We start from the raw sequence: 19,898 nt of genomic DNA on the forward strand, positions 1-19,898 counted from the left end.
CTTTCCTTTGAGGTATAGAACCTTGCAGTACACTTTCAGTGAGATCCATACTCTTAAACACAAGTTATTGTCTGTAAACTAGACCAGAGGCTCTTAAGAGCCTGTGTCGCTCACCTTGGTATATGTGAATTAAACAAAGGAAGCAGACAGTTCATGACAAAATTGTGTTTAGGTGATTGTAATGTGTTTGTACATCTTACTTTACTGAACATTCTTGCTGCTTACAATTATCTCTATCTATAATGAACTTGTCTGTGTAGTTTCAGTAGAAAATGTTAGTAAAAATTTACAAATTTTAAGAAAATTGTTAAAAATTGATTATAAAGGACAATAACTTCTTAGGGGGTCAATTGACCATTTTGGTAATTTTGACTTATTTTTGAGTCTTAAATTGCTGTACATTATTGCTGTTTACAGTTTATCTCCATCTATAATAATATTCAAGATATTAACCCAAAACAGCAAAATTTCCTTAAAATTACCAATTTAAGGGCAGCAACCTAACAACGAGTTGTCCGATTCTTCTTAAAATTTCAGGGCAGATAGATCTTGAACAGATAAACAATTTTACCCATTGTCAGATTTGATCTAAATGCTTTGGTTTTTAAGTAATAACCAAAAACTGTATTTAACCTCCATGTTCTATTTTTAGCCGTGGCGGCCATCTTGGTTGGTTGGTCGGGTAACAAAACACAATTTTTAAACAACATATATCAATGATGATTGTGGCCAAGTTTGGATTAATTTGGCCCGGTAGTTACAGAGGAGAAGATTTTTGTAAAAGATCGTGGAGATTTACGAAAAATGGTTAAAAATTGACTATAAAGGGCAATAACTCCAAAAGGGGTCAACTGACCATTTTTGTCATGTTGACTTATTTGTAAATCTTACTTTGCTGAACATTATTGCTGTTTGCAGTTTTATCTCCATCTATAATAATATTCAAGATAATAACCAAAAACAGTAAAATTTCCTTAAAATTACCAATTTAGGGACAGCAACCCAACAATGGGTGGTCTGATTCATCTAAAATTTCAGGGCAGATAGATCTTGACCAGATAAACAATTTTACCCGATGTCAGATTTGCTCTAAATGCTTTGGTTTTTGAGTTATAAGCCAAAAACTGCATTTTACCCCTATGTTCTATTTTTAACCATGGCGGCCATCTTGGTTGATAAGCCGGGTAACAAAACACAAATTTTAAACTAGATACATCAATGATGATTGTGGCCAAGTTTGGATTAATTTGGCCCGGTAGTTTCAGAGAAGATTTTTGTAAAAGATCATGGAGATTTATGAAAAAAGGTTAAAAATTTACTATAAAGGGCAATAACTCCTAAAGGGGTCAACTGACCATTTTGGTCCTGTTGACTTATTTGTAAATCTTACTTTGCTAAACATTATTGCTGTTTACAGTTTATCTCCTTCTATAATAATATTCAAGATAATAACCAAAAACAGTAAAATTTCCTTAAAATTACCAATTTAGGGGCAGCAACCCAACAATGGTTTGTCTGGTTCATCTTAAAATTTCAGGGCAGATAGATCTTGACCTGATAAACAATTTTACCCCATGTCAGATTTGCTCTAAATGCTTTGGTTTTTGAGTTATAAGCCAAAAACGCATTTTACCCCCTATGTTCTATGTTTAGCCATGGCGGCCATCTTGGTTGGTTGGCCGGGTAACAAAACACAAATTGTAAACTAGATACATCAATGATGATTGTGGCCAAGTTTGGATTAATTTGGCCCGGTAGTTTCAGAGAAGATTTTTGTAAAACATCATTGAGATTTACGAAAAAAAGGTTAACAATTTACTTAAAGAGCAATAACTCCTAAAGGGGTCAACTGACCATTTTGGTCATGTTGACTTATTTGTAAATCTTACTTTGCTGAACATTATTGCTGTTTACAGTTTATCTCCATCTATAATAATATTCAAGATAATAATCAAAAACAGTAAAATTTCCTTAAAATTACCAATTTAGGGGCAGCAACCCAACAATGGGTTGTCTGATTCATCTACAAATTTCAGGGCAGATAGATCTTCACCAGATAAACAATTTTACTTCATGTAAGATTTGCTCTAAATGCTTTAGTTTTTGAGTTATAAGCCAAAAACTGCATTTTACCCTTATGTTCTATTTTTAGCCATGGCAGCCATCTTGGTTGGTTGGCTGGGTAACAAAACACAAACTTTAAACTAGATACATCAATAATGATTGTGGCCAAGTTTGGTTTAATTTGGCCCAGTAGTTTCAGAGGAGAAGATTTTTGTAAAAATTAACGACGACGGACGCCGGAAGACAAGTGATGAGAAAAGCTCACTTGGCCTTTTGGCCAGGTGAGCTAAAAAAATGATATTTTGCCCATTTTGGCCCTTAATTCCTAAATTGATGGCACCATAACCGCTGAAATGAATCCAAACCTTCTACTTGTGGTATAATTTCAGAGAACTAAAAATTGAAACCAGTCACTAAGCCAGGAATATTAGGTCAAGGATATGGACATATGACAGACGGAAACTTCTTGACACAAGGTATCTGCATTAAAGATATGTAGCATCCAGGTCTTCTACCTTCTGAATATAAAGCTTCATACAAATAGTTTTAGCCGCTGCCACCACCCCTCGATAGTAATACTTTAGTCATTCATGAAAGTGGTAGGCCAGAATAAACCATACTCAACCTGTCTCACCCTGGTTAGTCGTTAAAATCATTCTGTTAAACATTCAACTTATTTGAAAAAGTGGTCAGAAAGCCAAAAGTAATTGGGGCAGACTGACAGATTTCTATGACTTAAGGGGGTATTATAACTGGAGAATTTTTGTCACATATCGGGGTTTTGTTGATATTTGATAGGTGATCACTGAGTCTGAAAAGTTTTCCTCTATCTATTAAAAGATTTGCTTAAAACACGAGAGGGTTAAAAAAAATCCTCATTTATTATAAGGGCAATTCACTTATATATCGGCAAAATTTGACTTGCTAGTAGATCTTGCCTTGCAGATAATTTTTGTGATTTTAAGTGTCAAAAAGTTGTCTATTAAAATGTTCATCATATTAGGCAAAATGCAAAAAAATGTTAATTATTCTCATTAAAGTTCAACAAATAGTACTCCAATAAGGAGGTGTCGGACAATATCAACCATATTATCAGAATTGTATTTCTTGTCTTGCTGATTTTAATCTTTATCACTTTTCATTTTAGATGCAAGGCAAAAACACAAAAAATTGGTAAAAATCAGCATCAAAGGGCAATGTCAAGGAGTCTACTGACAATTTCTACCATACTGACTTATTTGTAAAACTTTTCTTGTTGCTCATTTTTGCAATGTAAAATTTCTCCATCTTTTTTAATTATCAAGATTAAATGCAAAAACCAACAAAAAAAAGACTATTTTTTGTCAATTAAGGGCAACTACTACAGTATAAAGTTGTCTGAAAATTTTCATGTATACAGACAACTAATTAACATAATAATTGACAAAACTTCTTTTTTACCCCATTGTTCCTATTTTTCAACCATGACAGCCATCTTGATTGGCAGGCTTGGTCATCAGAAATATTTTAGAAACAACATACCCCATTGATGATTGAGTCCAAAATCAGTAAAGTTTGACCAGGTAATTTCAGAGAAGATTTTTGTAAATGTAAATTCACAAAACAATGAAGAGGGAAGATGGATGCCAAGTGATGAGAAAGATTCAGTCGAACCATTGTGCCAGGTGAGCTAAAAATATTTGAAAAAACAAAATGAATGCCAAAAAAAAGATAGATGATGTTGGACCAATGAAGTTTGACAGGTGTGCATGGTGGTTTGTCCACAGGATTGTGCATGCGTCTAGTGTGGTTAGAACCATAGGTTCTCTATCACCGCTGGCTAGCCTGCTTTTGCAGGTGAAAAGAAAGCCGAGTGAGTAAGTCTTTCTGCCAGTACATAGCCTCTGCATTATTCAAGACTTCTACAATGCCTCCTCGCGACAACACACGGTAACTAGGAGCTAGCATCCTAGGCATTATTGTAGAGGATCTCGGAGCAGCAAGGGCCCCAGAGATGCAGTGTGTAGGCCCACCGGCGTGTGGACATGCCCTAGCACTCATCAACCTTGCCCCAGCTATGAGTAAATAGCTGGTCAGATGAAGATCATAGCTCTGTTAAAGCAGTTCATCTAAGAGAAGGAAAACTCGATATAAAACCAATGGCAAGATGGGAGTCATAAGCTTTGGCTAGCGACTCATCTAGAGGAAGGAAACCTTGATGAATAAATCCCTGGCCCTCCTGGTAAGGGGGTTGTGCGCTGGGCTAGCTACTCAGCCACGGAAAGAAACTTATGCTACAGAAACAGAAACAAGGGAAAATCAATTAGTTCGGTGTAGACAGATGGAAACCTCTGCAGGAATGCAGCCTATGACGAGCGACAAGACTCCGAGAAACTCTATTCTGTCTCCTAAACAAACGTTAAAATTTGGTTGTTGGAATGTTAGAACTATGAACGAAACAAGCAGAACTGATCAAACAATTAAGGAAATGAAGAGATTCAAGCTTGACATACTGGGTGTTAGTGAATGCAGATGGACTGATTCAGGAAAATTTAAACATAATTCAGGTACAGACATTTATTATTCAGGACGTACAGATGGTAGACACCAGGAAGGAGTAGCTATTCTATTGAGTAAGAGAGCAAGCAAGTCTGTTGTAGAATGGATAGCAATAAATGAAAGAATAATAAAAATACGAATGAAGACCAGTTATGGACACATGACCGTTATCCAATGCTATGCCCCAACAAATGATTATACAGATAATGAGAAAGAGATTTTTTATGATAAATTAAATCAGATCATAATGGATACACCAAAGCATGATGTACTTACCATCATTGGAGATTTTAATGCAAAAGTAGGTTCAACTAACATAGGTTCAGAAGAAGTGATGGGAAAACATGGGCTTGGAGAAATTAACAACAATGGTGAAAGATTAGTGGAGATGTGTACTATGAACAATCTGATAATTGGGGGAACAATCTTTGAACATAAAAACATACATAAAGCCACATGGGTGTCTCCAAATGGGAAAGTGAAAAACCAGATCGATCACATACTGATTAATAAGAAATGGAGGTCATCATTATTAGATGTGAAAGTGAAAAGAGGTGCAGATGTATACAGCGATCATCACCTAGTCATTGGAAAGATCAAACTAAAATTAAGAAAAAATAAATGCAAAACACCAAGCAAGATCATAGACTTTGGAAAACTTAAACAACCTGAAATACAACAAAACTTCAATATAGAACTGAAGAACAGATTGAGGTATTACAACTTGAAGAAAATGAGATTGACATAAACTCTAAATGGCAACATATGAGTGAAATTTATTTAAAAACAAGTGAAGACATCTTAGGTTACAAGAATAAAGAAAGAAAGGAATGGATATCTGAAAAAACCTGGGCTCTAATTTTGGAAAGAAAACTGTTAAAATCAAAAACCAACCATGCAACAGGAGAACAACAAGAGAGAACAAAAGATCTATACAATAGTAAGGAAAAGGAAGTGAAAAAGAATGCTAAGGCAGACAAAAAGGCATACATAGATAAGATTGCAGAAGAGGCTGAAAATGCATCTAAAGTTGGAGATATGAGAAAGCTATATAACATTACAAAACAGCTAAGTGGCAGAGTAAATACCAACAGTACTCACATCAAAGATAAAGATGGTCAGACAATATGCAAATTTGAGAAACAACTGGAAAGATGGAAAGAGCATTTTGAAGAGGTGTTGAATAGGCCTGAACCAGAAATCTCAGTTGACAGGACAGAGGAAGCTCCACCACCAATAGAAATAGAAATGGGACCCATAAAAGATGATGAGATCAAAGCAGCCATTAAAAAACTTAAAAACAACAAAGCTCCTGGGGTAGATGGCATACCAGCAGAAGTACTAAAATCAGACATAAATCTCAACGTGAACATCCTACGGGATTTGCTGAATGAAATATGGGAAAAAGAAATACTACCTACCCAGTGGAAAGATGGTATCATCATAAAACTACCAAAAAAAGGTAACCTTACAGATTGTAACAACTGGCGTGGAATTACTTTACTATCAGTGCCTGGTAAGATACTTTGTAGAATAATTTTAGAACGAATCAAAGACAAAATCGATACCATTCTACGGGAAGAACAAAGTGGATTTAGAACAAACCGTGCATGTATAGATAACATCCTCATACTGAGAAATATTATAGAACAGGCACTAGAATGGAGGTCACCCATATATATAAATTATGTGGATTTCGAAAAAGCCTTTGATAGCGTCCATAGAGAGTCACTCTGGTACATCATGAGTATGTATGGAATTCCACAAAAAATAATTAACATCATTATGGAAATGTATGATGGTTTTAGATGTGCAGTCAGACATGATGGAAAACTATCAGATTGGTTTTTAATAACATCTGGAGTAAGACAGGGATGCATAATATCTCCTTTTCTCTTTATATTGGTGGTTGACTGGGTAATGAAGAAGACAACAACTGAAAATCATGGTATACAGTGGGGACTAACAACATTTTTGGAGGACATGGACTTTGCTGATGATATCAGCCTCTTTTCTCATACACATGAACACATGCAGAAAAAGACAGATAAAGTAACATCAGAGGCAGCAAAAGTAGGACTGAAGATAAATGTAAAGAAAACTAAGGTGATGAAGATAGGTACAAAGAACAGTAAAGCAATAACAGTGAATGGAAAAGAACTGGAACAAGTAAACTCATTTAATTATCTTGGTAGTAGAGTAAATGCAGAAGGAAATATTGAAGAAGAAGTTAACATCCGTATTGGCAAAGCAGCTTCTGCATTCAAAAACCTGAATAACATATGGAAAAACAACAAAATATCCAGAAAGACAAAGATCAGATTGTATGTGAGCAATGTAAGATCAGTTCTGTTGTACGGTTCAGAAACATGGAAAACAACCAAAAAAGTAGAAAGTCGAATTAGAGGATTCGTAGGACGCTGTTTGAGACGAATAATTAACATCAGATGGCCAAGTGTAATTTCAAACAGTGAACTATCAGAAAGAACAGGTGTGAAGAATATAGTGAATGAGATCATGAGAAGGCGGTGGAAATATATTGGACATATACTGCGAATGGATAACAACCGGCATGTGAAAAAGGTATTGACATGGACACCGCAAGGGAAAAGAAAGCCTGGAAGACCGAAAGGCACATGGAGGAGAGATATAGCAGCAGAGATAAAAAGACATGGATACACCTGGAAACAAATAGAAAGAATCGCGAAAGATAGAACGAGTTGGAGGTCCCTTGTTGATGCCTTATGTGTTCAAGAACATGAAGAGGATTAAGTAAGTAAGCATGTACCCAGAAAGTTTAGCCGACATCTTCTTGAATCTAAAAACAAATTATGAAACAGATTGTTTGTTTTTGACAATTTCAATATAAATCATATATGTTTTGATATTAACAAATATTAACATTATTGCATTTTTTATTTACATACAAAATCTGTCCTGACAGATGATGATTACAAAACAATGTTGCTGTACAATATATAAAATGAGAAATATTCCATACATGTTTAAAATTTCAGAATTTTTTCAGCATTTTAGTTTCTGAAATACAACATATCTTAGTTACATTTATGTACATGCTCTAAAACAAGAATTCATCATTTAGTGTTTTGCTCATTTCAAACATCTCATCAAATTCCACAATCTGGTACAAAATGTATTCACAATATTGGACAACACTTCTTTATGTTTTCTCCTCATTCTCCAAGTTTAAAACGAAATCCCACTCCTCTACAAATAGAAAAATATTTTTTATTGAACTTTAGGGTTACAAAATTGCTAAGAAGCAGTGAAATGTCCCCAATGACTATAAAAATTGTAAATGGGGAATTATTTCTACTGTATAGCACTGAAAAATTTGAGGCATAGGAACAATGTGGAGATGTTTTCAGTAATAAACATTTCATGATTAAATCAGTGTACATGTATGCATTGAACAGATTATAAATATATTATTGATATTGAATAAATACAACATTACATGCAGTTTTGTGAGTAACGGATGAAAACTCATTGATGACCAGCTGCTGACCTAATGAAAAGTCATTACATTTAATAGTTGTTGAGAAAAATGGGACAAAAATACTTGATATACAAACATACTGATAGAGAGATTGCAATATAACTACAGTATAATAAGGTTGCTAGAATAGCACAACAATTATATACCTATATGGAGTTATTTTCTTTCAGAACGACAGGTCATTCTTTTTCAGAATCAACCCGGACGATACCATGTTTCAATGATATATGCTCCAATGCATAAAATAATGACCTGTGTGACCTGTGTGAGGTCATTATTGTCCTTGATAATCATGCAATCTATGATTTACTTCAAAATTTTATTCGTCAAATGGTTTTTTGTTGCCGATTTGGAAATTTATTTTTTAAAGTTCAATCGATGATAGGTGTAATACAAAGTGTCAGTGTAGTCCCGCATTTTAATTTTAGAGACAAATAACGTGAAGATTTGTTAATTTATCGCTTCAATAAAGAAACATTATCATATATGTCAAATGAATCTTAATGTAGACAATCATAAAATAAATCCACATTTAACATATTCGTGTGTAAGATTTTGAAAATCTTATTGATTCAAACTGAATAGGTTGATTGATTTTTGGTTGCTTGCTTAACATCCAGTGGCAAATATATTTGTCTTCGTGTCAGTTCTTAACTTTTTAATATTTATGTATACCTTTTACTCTATCGAATGATCAACTAATAATATAATCTTATATTACGGATTACAAATGTGTCGAGGTTTGTGATTGGATAACAACACAGAGATGTCAGTATATATTCAGGAAACTGCCGGGGTATATACGACGTTTTTATCCCCAATTGGAACCTCAAAAATGTCATCATAACACCGGTTACTATGTGACGTAGTCAAAAGCTATCAGACTGTCAGAGGCTCACAGAGGGAAAATAATTACGTGCTTCAGTCAATAATACATTTTTGATACAAAATCACGCAATTTACATTTTTAATTCTTAAATTTAATGTTAAAAGTGTTATTATGAATTATTACATACACGATAAATATATGTTCACAGCAAATTAGAAAATCCTTCACGTATGCTGAACATATCAGGTTGGGTTTTTCAATATATGTGTTGTCAACAAATACCTGCACTGGAAAATAACATTTAGTCAGGGGTAATCCGTAATATATGTGTAATTCAGGTCTCAGAAAGGGTATATACTGTGACATTCCCGGCTTAGGGCTTATATCCCCTTCGCCTTCGGCTCAGGGGATATAAACTCTAAGCCGGGAATGTCACAGTATATACCCTGTCTGAGACCTGAATAACATATAATATTCTATTGAACAACATTAACGTAACTCACTCACGGAGGTATATAATTATATTCTGATTATCTTTTAATAAAATGTATTGCTATTCAAAAGACAATCTCGATTCAAGTAAAATTGTTAAAAAAATAACCACTTTTCCGCGATAAAAAATAACATTACAAATAGAAAAACAACATACCCCTCCTCCTTTTCCATAAGATAAGTGGTACAATAAAGTACTTACAATGTGTCTTGAATTTGTTGTACACCGTTATCAGATGGTAACTATACATTTGTGTCTTACTTCATGCAGTTAAAGTAATATTTTTATTGTGTATGGTTAATAATTTTTAAAAGGTTTATATCTAAATTATTTAGTGAGTTATTTTTCACATTCTAAATGAGCCGCAGGGCATACTAAAACCTGAACGCATTAGAAAGAATATCCCACTTTAGTGTTGTCGGTAAAATAGGATACTAAATTTTACAAATCTTTATAAAATTAATATTTTTTGACGGTATATAAGTCAGATAATGCATATTTTAAGGGTTTTCTTTTCGTAGAACATACCTCAGGGTGTCAGGATTGTTCAAAGATAACATATTCCTACCAATTAGGTATTTTTTTCACTCAATAGTTTGAATGTTTTGAATGGACAAGAAACAGAGGGATGGACAGAGTCTATTGCTGTATCCTCTGTGGTATTAGCAGGGCATGGGACAAAAAGTCAATATACTAAAGAAAACATGTTAATTCATTATCTGATAGCAGAAATCTATATAAAATGAATGGATTTACCTAGTTTTTTACACTGTAAGAGTCTGATTTGACTCAAATTGACAGTCCCCCAAACAAAAAACGTATACTAGAACTCTTCATTCACACACTTTAATAATTACCACTTTTGAGATTGGACCTTTCTTGTAAACAGACAATCACAATAGATTTGACACAACAACTTTTTTATATCAGTCTTAACTTAACAAAATAATGATATAAATAATACATATTTATACAGTTTACAAAATTACAAGCCTGAAATAAGTAACGTACGTCCTGTAATGTATATGAATACTTAAAATAATAAAAGAACAATGTAACTTTATGACAAAAACAAAAAGATAAAAATATCTACAAATATCCTACACATAAAGTTTTTGTATGAAGGCTTAAAATATCCAGATTCCACACCCCCTCCTAAATCAGGTCACACTAAAACTGACTAAATCAACACACCAGTTTATAATACTAGTACAATACCTTGAGTAAGAGGTTGTACAGACAACCTTGCCCTTGTAAATAAAGCCATATTTTTCAGTGTCCCACCATCAGCCTTGTGATTGAGATGTATTGATTTAAGTTCTGATAATGGTATAAATCTCTTCAGCATCCTCTCAAACTTTACATCCACCATGTACCACTTTGGAGCATCTTTCTTTGCACTTCTGAAGGAGAAATACATAAATTATCAGAACAAGAAGCTCTAAAGAGCATGTGTCTCACATTGGTCTATGTGCATATTCAACAAGGACTCTCTCCAAGATTGTTGATAAGAATAGAATTCATGACAAAAATCAGTTTAGATGATCTTGTATTGCTCATCATTTAGCCTGTTTAGTTTCTCTCTAACTTATTTAGTTTTTGCTCAAAACACAAATAGGATAACCCCCCCCCCCCCCCCCAACCTTATACAATTAAGTCTGGAAAACCCTAACCAAAAACTGCAAAGATGTGAGTGAAAATTTACAGATTTGTTCTCAATGCTTCAGTTTCAGAGATATAAGCTAAACTATATTTTACCCCTATGTTCCATTTCAAATCTCTTGAATCAAAAATACTAGTTTTCTGTTATTAAGAAAATTTGTAACCAAAACTATTTCTTAGCCACTTAATCTGTTTACTGTCTTAGGAACAAAATTTACATACAACTGAATAGAAACCTTGCCGAAATTATAAACAGATATCAAGCTGTATTTGCACTTTCAGATCTGAAAGTGAATAAAATCTAAAAGTTTAAATACAACAAGCAAATTATATTAGTATTGAAAATATTTCTTAACTAATAATTACCTATCAAAATGAGGATCTTTAGAGTCAAACTGTGTGTGATCAACATAACTCTCTTTCACTATCTGGAATATATAAGATGCCATGTGTATGAACTTGTTTAGATATGAAATTTTATTACCTCTATTTTTTGCAATTAACCTAAGAATATTCTAATTATTTTAATACTAGTGAATATACTGCCATGTCTTTCTATTTCTTTTGATCATGATTGAATTTTATGTTGAAAGTCTTTTAGATTGAGGTTTAACTTCATTTATCACTATATATATATATAAACTTAACTTTAAAATTATCCATAGAAAATGAAATGATAGACACATACTAATTTTGTTAGATGAACATGTATAACTTCAAATTATTTTATGCAACAAATATAACCAACATATACTAGAGAAAGAATCTAAAATAAAAACATAACATTTTTTATCATTGATCAATGAAATCAGGTCAAAGACAGGTGAGCACTATTAGGTGGACATGTAAACCTTGTAACGATTTCATATACATGATATACTGTCTTATTATATCTCAGGCATAATAAGGGAGCAAATCCTGCCCTTTATAAAAATCTATGCAAATTTTGTTTTATAAAGCAGCTGCTGAACCATTTAAAATAAATGAGGTTAAGGATGATAGACAATGGGAACTAGCATTTTTTGATAATATGATCTGATTAAAACATGAGACAATTTTAAATTTAGGCCAAATGAAAATATATGTGTGATTCCAGTAACCCTACCGTCCCTACTTTTTCAGCTTAAATATAGCCTACCCTAAAGACTTTATTGTCATGTTTCATTAAGCACTGTTAAAGTCAGATTTTTGCACCCATAAACTCAATGTAAAACTAGAGGCTCCAAAGAGCCTGTGTCGCTCACCTTGGTCTATGTGAATATTAAACAAAGGACGCATTTGAATTCATGACAAAATTGTGTTTTGGTGATGGTGATGTGTTTGTACATCTTACTTTACTGAACATTCTTGCTGCTTACAAACATTCTATCTATATTGAACTTGGCCTAAGAGTTTCAGTCGAAAATGTTAATTAAAATTTACAAATTTTATGAAAATTGTTAAAAATTGACTTTAAAGGGCAATTACTCCTTATGGGGTCAATTAACCATTTTGGTCATGTTGACTTATTTTTAAGTCTTACTTTGCTGTACATTGTTGCTCTTTACAGTTTATCTCTATCTATAATAATATTCAAGATAATAACTAAAAACGACGAAATTTCCTAAAAATGACTAATTCAGGGGCATCAAACAAACAGTGGTTTGTCCGATCCATCTGAAAATTTCATGGCAGATAGATCTTGACCTGATAAACAATTTTACTCCCTGTTAGATTTGCTCTAAATGCTTTGGTTTTTGAGTTATAAGCCAAAAACTGCATTTTACCCCTATGTTCTATTTTTAGCCTTGGCGGCCATCTTGGTTGGTTGGCGGGGTCACACCACACAATTTTTAAACTAGATACCCCAATGATGATTATGGCCAAGTTTGGATTAATTTGGCCCAGCAGTTTCAGAGGAGAAGATTTTTGTAAAAGTTAACGACGACGGACGCAGGACGACGACGGACGCTGGACGCCAAGTGATGAGAAAAGCACACTTGGCCCTTCGGGCCAGGTGACCTAAAAAGAACATAAAATTAAAAAAAAATGCCTACCTACCTACCCTAACTTTTTTTCAGATGTAATTGGAACCACACATACATTTTTATTTGGCCTTATCAATTAACTTACAAAAGGCTATTTGTATTACAATTCCCAAAAACGTAATGAAATATCTTTTACCTTGCAAATTCCAGCTATTCCCGGCTCTTTACAATTACTGTGATAGAAAAACACCTTATGTCCTATCTTCATCTGATCCCTCATAAAGTTCCTGGCCTGAAATGAAATGTCATTTTTTTGTTTTCAATTATATTGAAATTTACAATCAATAACTCTTTCAACACTTTTACATATATATTACAGTACTGGTCAAAATATACAACACACTTTATTCCGAACCATATTTAGAGCTGATTGAGCTTGATCAACAGTTAACAATTGACTAATGTTAGACTGGCTGTTTACTAAGTTGTCTATAGTTTTTGATATTTATAAATGGGTCTTCAGTGGATAGTTAATCTTATTTGTATACATACCACACCTCCTTATTTTATTGTCTGCTGTGTATATCTATCAATTCAAGGTTGCCACTTTATTTAAGTTCAAAGTTTTTTCCAATGTTATCAGTAGTTATCAAGGATATAGTGGTTCTTCCATTGTGGTTGAAATAGAGCTTGATAAAAATTATTGCAAAACATTTCAAGACCATTTGCATCAAGCATAATTAATCAAGAGAATGAATTTACCTCTATCAATACCCCACCCCTTTTTCTCCTTCTTGAATTGTCCCACAAAATGCACTCATGAGTACATGTTCATATGCCCGTACTAATTTTGGAATTACTAATCAACAAGCACAAGGGAGGTAATTTAATTCATTTTTTAACCTTCAGTATTTTAGCTTCCAAGGATTTTCTCAGGATTTTTATGTTTTTTCATGTTTTCCTGGCTAGGATCACCTCATATAAAATTTCAATTTTTTCTTGTTTTCCTTGGTGTGTGGAAACCCTGCATCATGCATGTGCATGTGACATAATATTTATCATGTACTAGATTTCCTTCCCTCTTGGAATATATGGGTTGTCTACATTTGATATTGTCCTTTAGATTTTACCATGTAGATTCTTTCAACACTGATATAATCTTGCTAATTATTTTTAGATTTTTAAAAGCTCCCGATAACTTACCTGATAATTTCTTACACCATCCCAGCAATCTGTTTGATTCTTACACTTCTTTAGATCTTCAATACCAAACTGCAAATCAATTCAACTCTTCATTCTATTTTTTAATGTTAATTATTTCTACTAACATTACTAATGAAAATAATTGATTCAATAATTGTTTGTTTGCTTAAACTTATTCTGTTTGTAACTTTTCAAAAATGTCTGTTCTATTGGCTCTCCAAGGCAGATTACTGGCCTTGTTTTATTGTTGTTTAATTGTACCAGGGTTTTTGGTTAGATTACTGCATAACTTGACAGCTTTTTCTTTTCTTTTCAGATATAAACATAGAGATTGAGATTTTGTATCCAAAGCTAAACAATATTTACATACAAATCTTGTCCAATATATATTAAAAGATCAAAATATTAAAAATAAAGTCTCATATTTGACAGCACAGATCTACTACATAGGGCAATTTTATGTTTTTGATTGAATATAATGTTTTTCTGTTGCATGTTCTTCTAACATATGTTTTGTTAGTTAACAGATTGAGATTAACATGATTAAACTAGAGGTGCTCACCTTTGTCTATGATAATATTAAACTAAGAACGCAGATGGAATCATCACAAAATTGTGCTTTGATGATGGTGATGTGTTTGTTTATCTTACTTCACTGAACATTCTTGCTGCTTACAATTATCTCTATCTATACAGAACTTGGCCCAGTGGAACAGTGGAAACTTGTTAAAAATTGGCTGTAAAGGACAATTACTCCTTAGGGGGTCAATTGACCATTTCAGTCATGTTGACTTATTAGTTAATCTTACTTTGCTGAACATTATTGCTGTTTACAGTTTATCTCTATCTATAATAATATTCAAGATAATTACCAAAAACAGCAAAATTTCCTTAAAATTACCAATTCAGGGGCAGCAACCTAACAACAGGTTGTCTGATTCATCTGAAAATTTCAGGGCAGATAGATCTTGACCTGATAAACACTTTTACCATGTCAGATTTGCTCTAAATGTTTTGGTTTTTGAGTTATAACCAGAAACTACATTTTACCCCTATGTTCTATTTTTAGCCGTGGCGGCCATCTTGGTTGGTATGCCGGGTCATTGGACACAATTTTTAAACTAGATACCCCAATGATGATTGTGGCTAAGTTTGGTTAGATTTGGCCCAGTAGTTTCAGAGGAGAAGATTTTTGTAAAAGTTTACAGACGACGGACGAAGGACGCCAAGTGATGAGAAAAGCTCACTTGGCCCTTTGGGCCAGGTGAGCTAAAAATGGTTAAAAATTGACTATTAAGAGCAATAACTCCTAAAGGGGTCAACTGACCATTTCAGTCATGCTGACTTATTTGTAAATCTGACTTGGCTAAACATTATTGCTGTTTACAGTTCATCTTTATCTGTAATAATATTTTAGATAATAACCAAAAATTTCCTTAAAATAACCAATTCAAGGGCAGCAACCCAACAACAGGTTGTCCAATTCATCTGAAAATTTCAGGGCAGATAAATCTTGACCTGATAAACAATTTTACCGCCGTCAGATTTGCTCTTTATGCTTTGGTTTTTAAGTTATAAGCCAAAAACTGCATTTTACCCCTATGTTCTATTTTTAGCCATGGTTGGATGGCCGGGTCATTGGACACATTTTTTAAACTAGATACCCCAAAGATAATTGTGGATAAGCTCGGATTAATTTGGCCCAGTAGTTTCAGAGAAGAAGGTTTTTGTATAAGATCCTTCAAACCAGGTTAGCTAAAAAGAGGGAAAGTTGAAAAATAAAAAAGCAAGATTTAAACCATATTTTCATGTGCCTGTATCAAGTCAGGAATCTGGTCATTGGTCGCCTATTTAATGTGCCCCACGTTCTCAATGATGTATATAACACATCTTTTTTCTATTTTTATAACACATTCCAAACCTTTAAATCCACACCATTTTCAAATCTACTTTCTGGTTCAGACTTCATTATCCAATGGGAGTAAGATTCTACTGCTGATTTTTTTTCTTCAACTTTTGCTGGCAAATCATTTTCATTATCTCGTTTTCTCTTACAACTGGATGTTTTTGGAACTTTAGCATCTGAATATAAATAGACAGACATATTGTGTGTTAAAATGAAAAGATTATTTTCAGTAACATTAAGGCAAGATTATCTAGGAATACATATCTGCAAAGAAAAGAATATCACTCCACTTATTACATGTCTACCTCCACTAATTATATACATGTAAGCTATAACATTCATACAAAATCAAGGCATATTGGTTTTTGTATAAACTTGCTTCTAATTAAGCTTCTCTGTTGTCTGAATGAAAATTATGTTTTGCCATAATTCTTAATAAAAATTTGTAAGGGTTCCAAGGAACCCAGTGTCTCGCCTTCTTTTGCTGTAAATTGCAGGCTCAACAAAAATGAGGTAAAAACTCAATCAAAATATTCCTCTTGATACAATCTTCTGATTGTCAGAAGCTTCTGTCAAAGTTTGGTTAAAATCAAGGATAGTTTATGAATCTAATGAATGTTTCAAAAACAACTGCTGACTACATGTATGTACATGTATGGTTAACTGAAAGAAAATCTAAGTCCATTTAAAAGTAAAATACAGAAAAATAGATTATTTTTTTACAAAATTTACTTCTGGATACTATTTTAAGATCATAATTAAGCTTTTGTCCAAGTTTGGTACAAACCCAGGATAGTTTAAGAAAGTTATTTAAATTTTAAAAACTTTAACCACAGGGTGAATATAATGTTTCGCCGCAGAAAAACTAAGTCTATTTAAAGGTAAAATTCGGAAAAAATGGATTTTTTTTCACAAAATTTACTTCTGGATACTATCTTATGATCATAGACAAGCTTCTGTCCAAGTTTGGTACAAACCCAGGATAGTTTAAGAAAGTTATTAAAATTCTAAAAACTTTAACCACAGAGTGAATGTAATGTTTCCCCGTAGAAAAACTAAGTCCATTTATAACTAAAATTCGGAAAAAATGGAATTTTATTTTTACAAAATTTCCTTCTGGATACTATCTTATGATCATAAACAAGCTTCTGTCTAAATTTGGTAGAAATCCACTCCAGTTTAAGAAGGTTATTAAAATTTCAAAAACTTTAACCACAGAGTGAATATTTGTGGACGCCACCGACAACGACGACAGAATGTAGGATCGCTTAGTCTTGCTTTTTTGACTAAAGTCAAAGCAGTGGCGGATCCAGAGGGGGGGTTCCGGGGGTCCGCACCCCCCCTTTATTTTGGCCGATCAATGCATTTGAATCGGGACATATGTTTGCACCCCCCTGCACCCCCCCTTTGCCCTGGGCTAGCACCCCCCCTTTCGAAAATACCTGCATCCGCCACTGCAAAGGCTCCACAATAATAAAATACTAGAGGTCCTGTGTCAGAGCTCCAGTTAAGAATTCACAAATTGGGGTTTTTACCCACCATTTTCTTATGTAATTGAGTGAAACAGATTTGTAATTGCATTATCAATTCCAATTCACCACCAAGCTCCTTAATGTATTGTTTTTTTTCATCAACATACTATTTAATATTTAGGCAATATCAACCCCGGATGTTTTTCCATTTTAAATATGTTTCTTTCTTTGAATAATATGTGCTACAGCTATTTTATTTTCTTAAATCACTGACGAGCAATTGTAGGTTTAATTTGTGTCCCGTTTCAAACCTTCTGCCAGTTTTGTATTTTCTCACAACTTACATGACTTATGTAAACTGTAAATTACGGATATATGTGTATTCCCAGGCACTCGCCTCAGATCTATTTTTCTCTTATATACCTTTATATAAAAATTCTGAGAGGAATGCCTGTGTGTGTATTCACTCATTAACCGTAAAACAAAAAAAATAGTATATAAACTCTAATTATACTTGAATGTTTTTGTTTTATTCAATTAACATAAATCTAGGTTAAGTTATCCCTTATTAGAACTTTTGGTTTCCAATTACATATCATTTCATAATTGATTTGGCCTTTCACATTTTCTAACAGCAACGGATTCAGTTTTTGACGAAGTCTTGTGTTTATTAGCAATGTTCTCATTAAGGTACGCAAACACACCCATGGGTTCGAGGGATGCTTCCTAAAAACACTGGCTGAGTGTTGTTATCATCATATCTTTCCCTCAGTTATTCAAAAGAAGCTGAAAACATGCTTCTATTCAATATTTTTATCGGACATTCACCTTTGTTTTAATTCAATGTATGGTATGTTATGATAAATCTGGAACAATTCGAAAAAAATATGACAACATGACACGCGCTAATTGGATAAACGCCGAGAAAATCGAAATTATTTCAAAAACAAGTGTACCTTTTGAGCAAGGGAAAATTCCAACAGGGACCCATTTCAGCTACTTGATGCAGAGAACTATTTTTAGAACAAAAGGACATTTCCAATTATAAATACAATCAAAATAGATTTACGCAACAAATGAAATCAGATAAGGGTAAATATTGCAAACGGTAGCCAACAAAGGGGTTGAGAACTCATGGTTAAGGCATATAATTGGGTTTTCCTTTGAATTAATTGGGTTATTGAACCCTGCAATGGGCAATTGCATTGGGTTTTCTATTATTTGTATTGCGTGATCACGCAAATACGCAGCTTATCTGGAGCTCTGCTGTGTCGTTAACCTGACTCTACTTTGATTTTGGAAATCATTTAAAAATAGATAAAAATTATAAGATATCAAAATAATAATTGAGGCCAAATTTGGTTTAATATTGGCCCTGTAATTCAATAATCAAAGAGCTTCTAAGCATAGAAAGGGTAACATTAATTTATCAATGGGATTTGATTCTACTACAATTCTGGACAATGGAATATAACTCTAAATTTTAAAGAAGACTTCAATAATGACATCATTTATATTTTCAGAACAGATATTAAATTTCTGCACCTTGCAAAAGTTATGTAATTTTCTTGCCAGGTGAAACATTGCAATTGTTTTGAGACTTGAATATATCTGAGCATATATTAAATTGATAAATTTCTGGATATGTTCATGGATAGGATGAATAGAATGTTCTGATCAATGCTCATAATATTTTGTGTATCAAAAAGGTTGTGATAAATAAGCCTTGGAGGTTTAGATGTAAAGTCAGTAACAACATGAACATAGGGGTTTGATTGCATTTTATGCAATCTTTACCCAAAAAATACTGGTGGCCATCTTGAACAGTAAATTGGCAACAAGGTAGCAACACTTTATCAGCACCTCATAAGGAAGATTTCTGCCTTATTCATAATTTGGTTTTATTCCATTCAGTGATTTCTAAAAGAAGACATTTGTCTCATTTGCAGTCATACCACATCTTCTTTTTTATATTCATGATATTTGTTTGTATTTCAATTAAAGAACTTCGTTAAACTAAGTTCCCTCCTGGTGGCAGTCTTGGATGATGGGTCAGCTTCAAAGTAAAAACTCTTGGTCAACACCTGATAAGGAACAGTCATGCCATGTTCAGTTTTATGGCAAGCCGTTGTGGAATTTATTCCCTATTTATTAATATTAAAAAATCATTTATTAATATTAATAAATGATTTTTTAATATTAAAAAATGATTTTTTAATATTAATAAATCGAATTTTTAATATT

The 19,898-nt window shown here is 33.2% G+C and overlaps 2 protein-coding genes across 3 annotated transcripts in view; one reads left to right on the plus strand and one right to left on the minus strand.

Annotated features, from left to right (window-relative positions):
• Positions 1 to 4,261: 4,261 nt before the first annotated feature.
• On the plus strand, positions 4,262 to 5,350 carry LOC134684553 (craniofacial development protein 2-like). Its single transcript, XM_063543846.1, has one exon. The coding sequence runs from the start codon at positions 4,262 to 4,264 to the stop codon at positions 5,348 to 5,350; it is 1,089 nt and encodes a 362-aa protein (XP_063399916.1).
• Positions 5,351 to 7,499: 2,149 nt separating this feature from the next.
• The window catches only part of LOC134685565 (thymocyte nuclear protein 1-like), a 26,496-nt gene continuing 14,097 nt past the window's right edge, over positions 7,500 to 19,898 (minus strand). For both annotated transcript variants that reach the window (XM_063545360.1, XM_063545359.1), the window contains exons 2-7: positions 16,198 to 16,358; positions 14,277 to 14,345; positions 13,270 to 13,365; positions 11,473 to 11,534; positions 10,663 to 10,847; positions 7,500 to 7,830 (exon numbers count right to left, since the gene is read on the minus strand). In XM_063545360.1, coding sequence (XP_063401430.1) covers positions 7,784 to 7,830; positions 10,663 to 10,847; positions 11,473 to 11,534; positions 13,270 to 13,365; positions 14,277 to 14,345; positions 16,198 to 16,358 — 620 coding nt within the window. In that variant the 3' untranslated portion in view covers positions 7,500 to 7,783. The remainder of the gene's footprint in view (positions 7,831 to 10,662; positions 10,848 to 11,472; positions 11,535 to 13,269; positions 13,366 to 14,276; positions 14,346 to 16,197; positions 16,359 to 19,898) is intronic.

This window comes from Mytilus trossulus, chromosome 9 (genome assembly GCF_036588685.1).
Source record: "Mytilus trossulus isolate FHL-02 chromosome 9, PNRI_Mtr1.1.1.hap1, whole genome shotgun sequence".
Taxonomy (NCBI): domain Eukaryota; kingdom Metazoa; phylum Mollusca; class Bivalvia; order Mytilida; family Mytilidae; genus Mytilus; species Mytilus trossulus.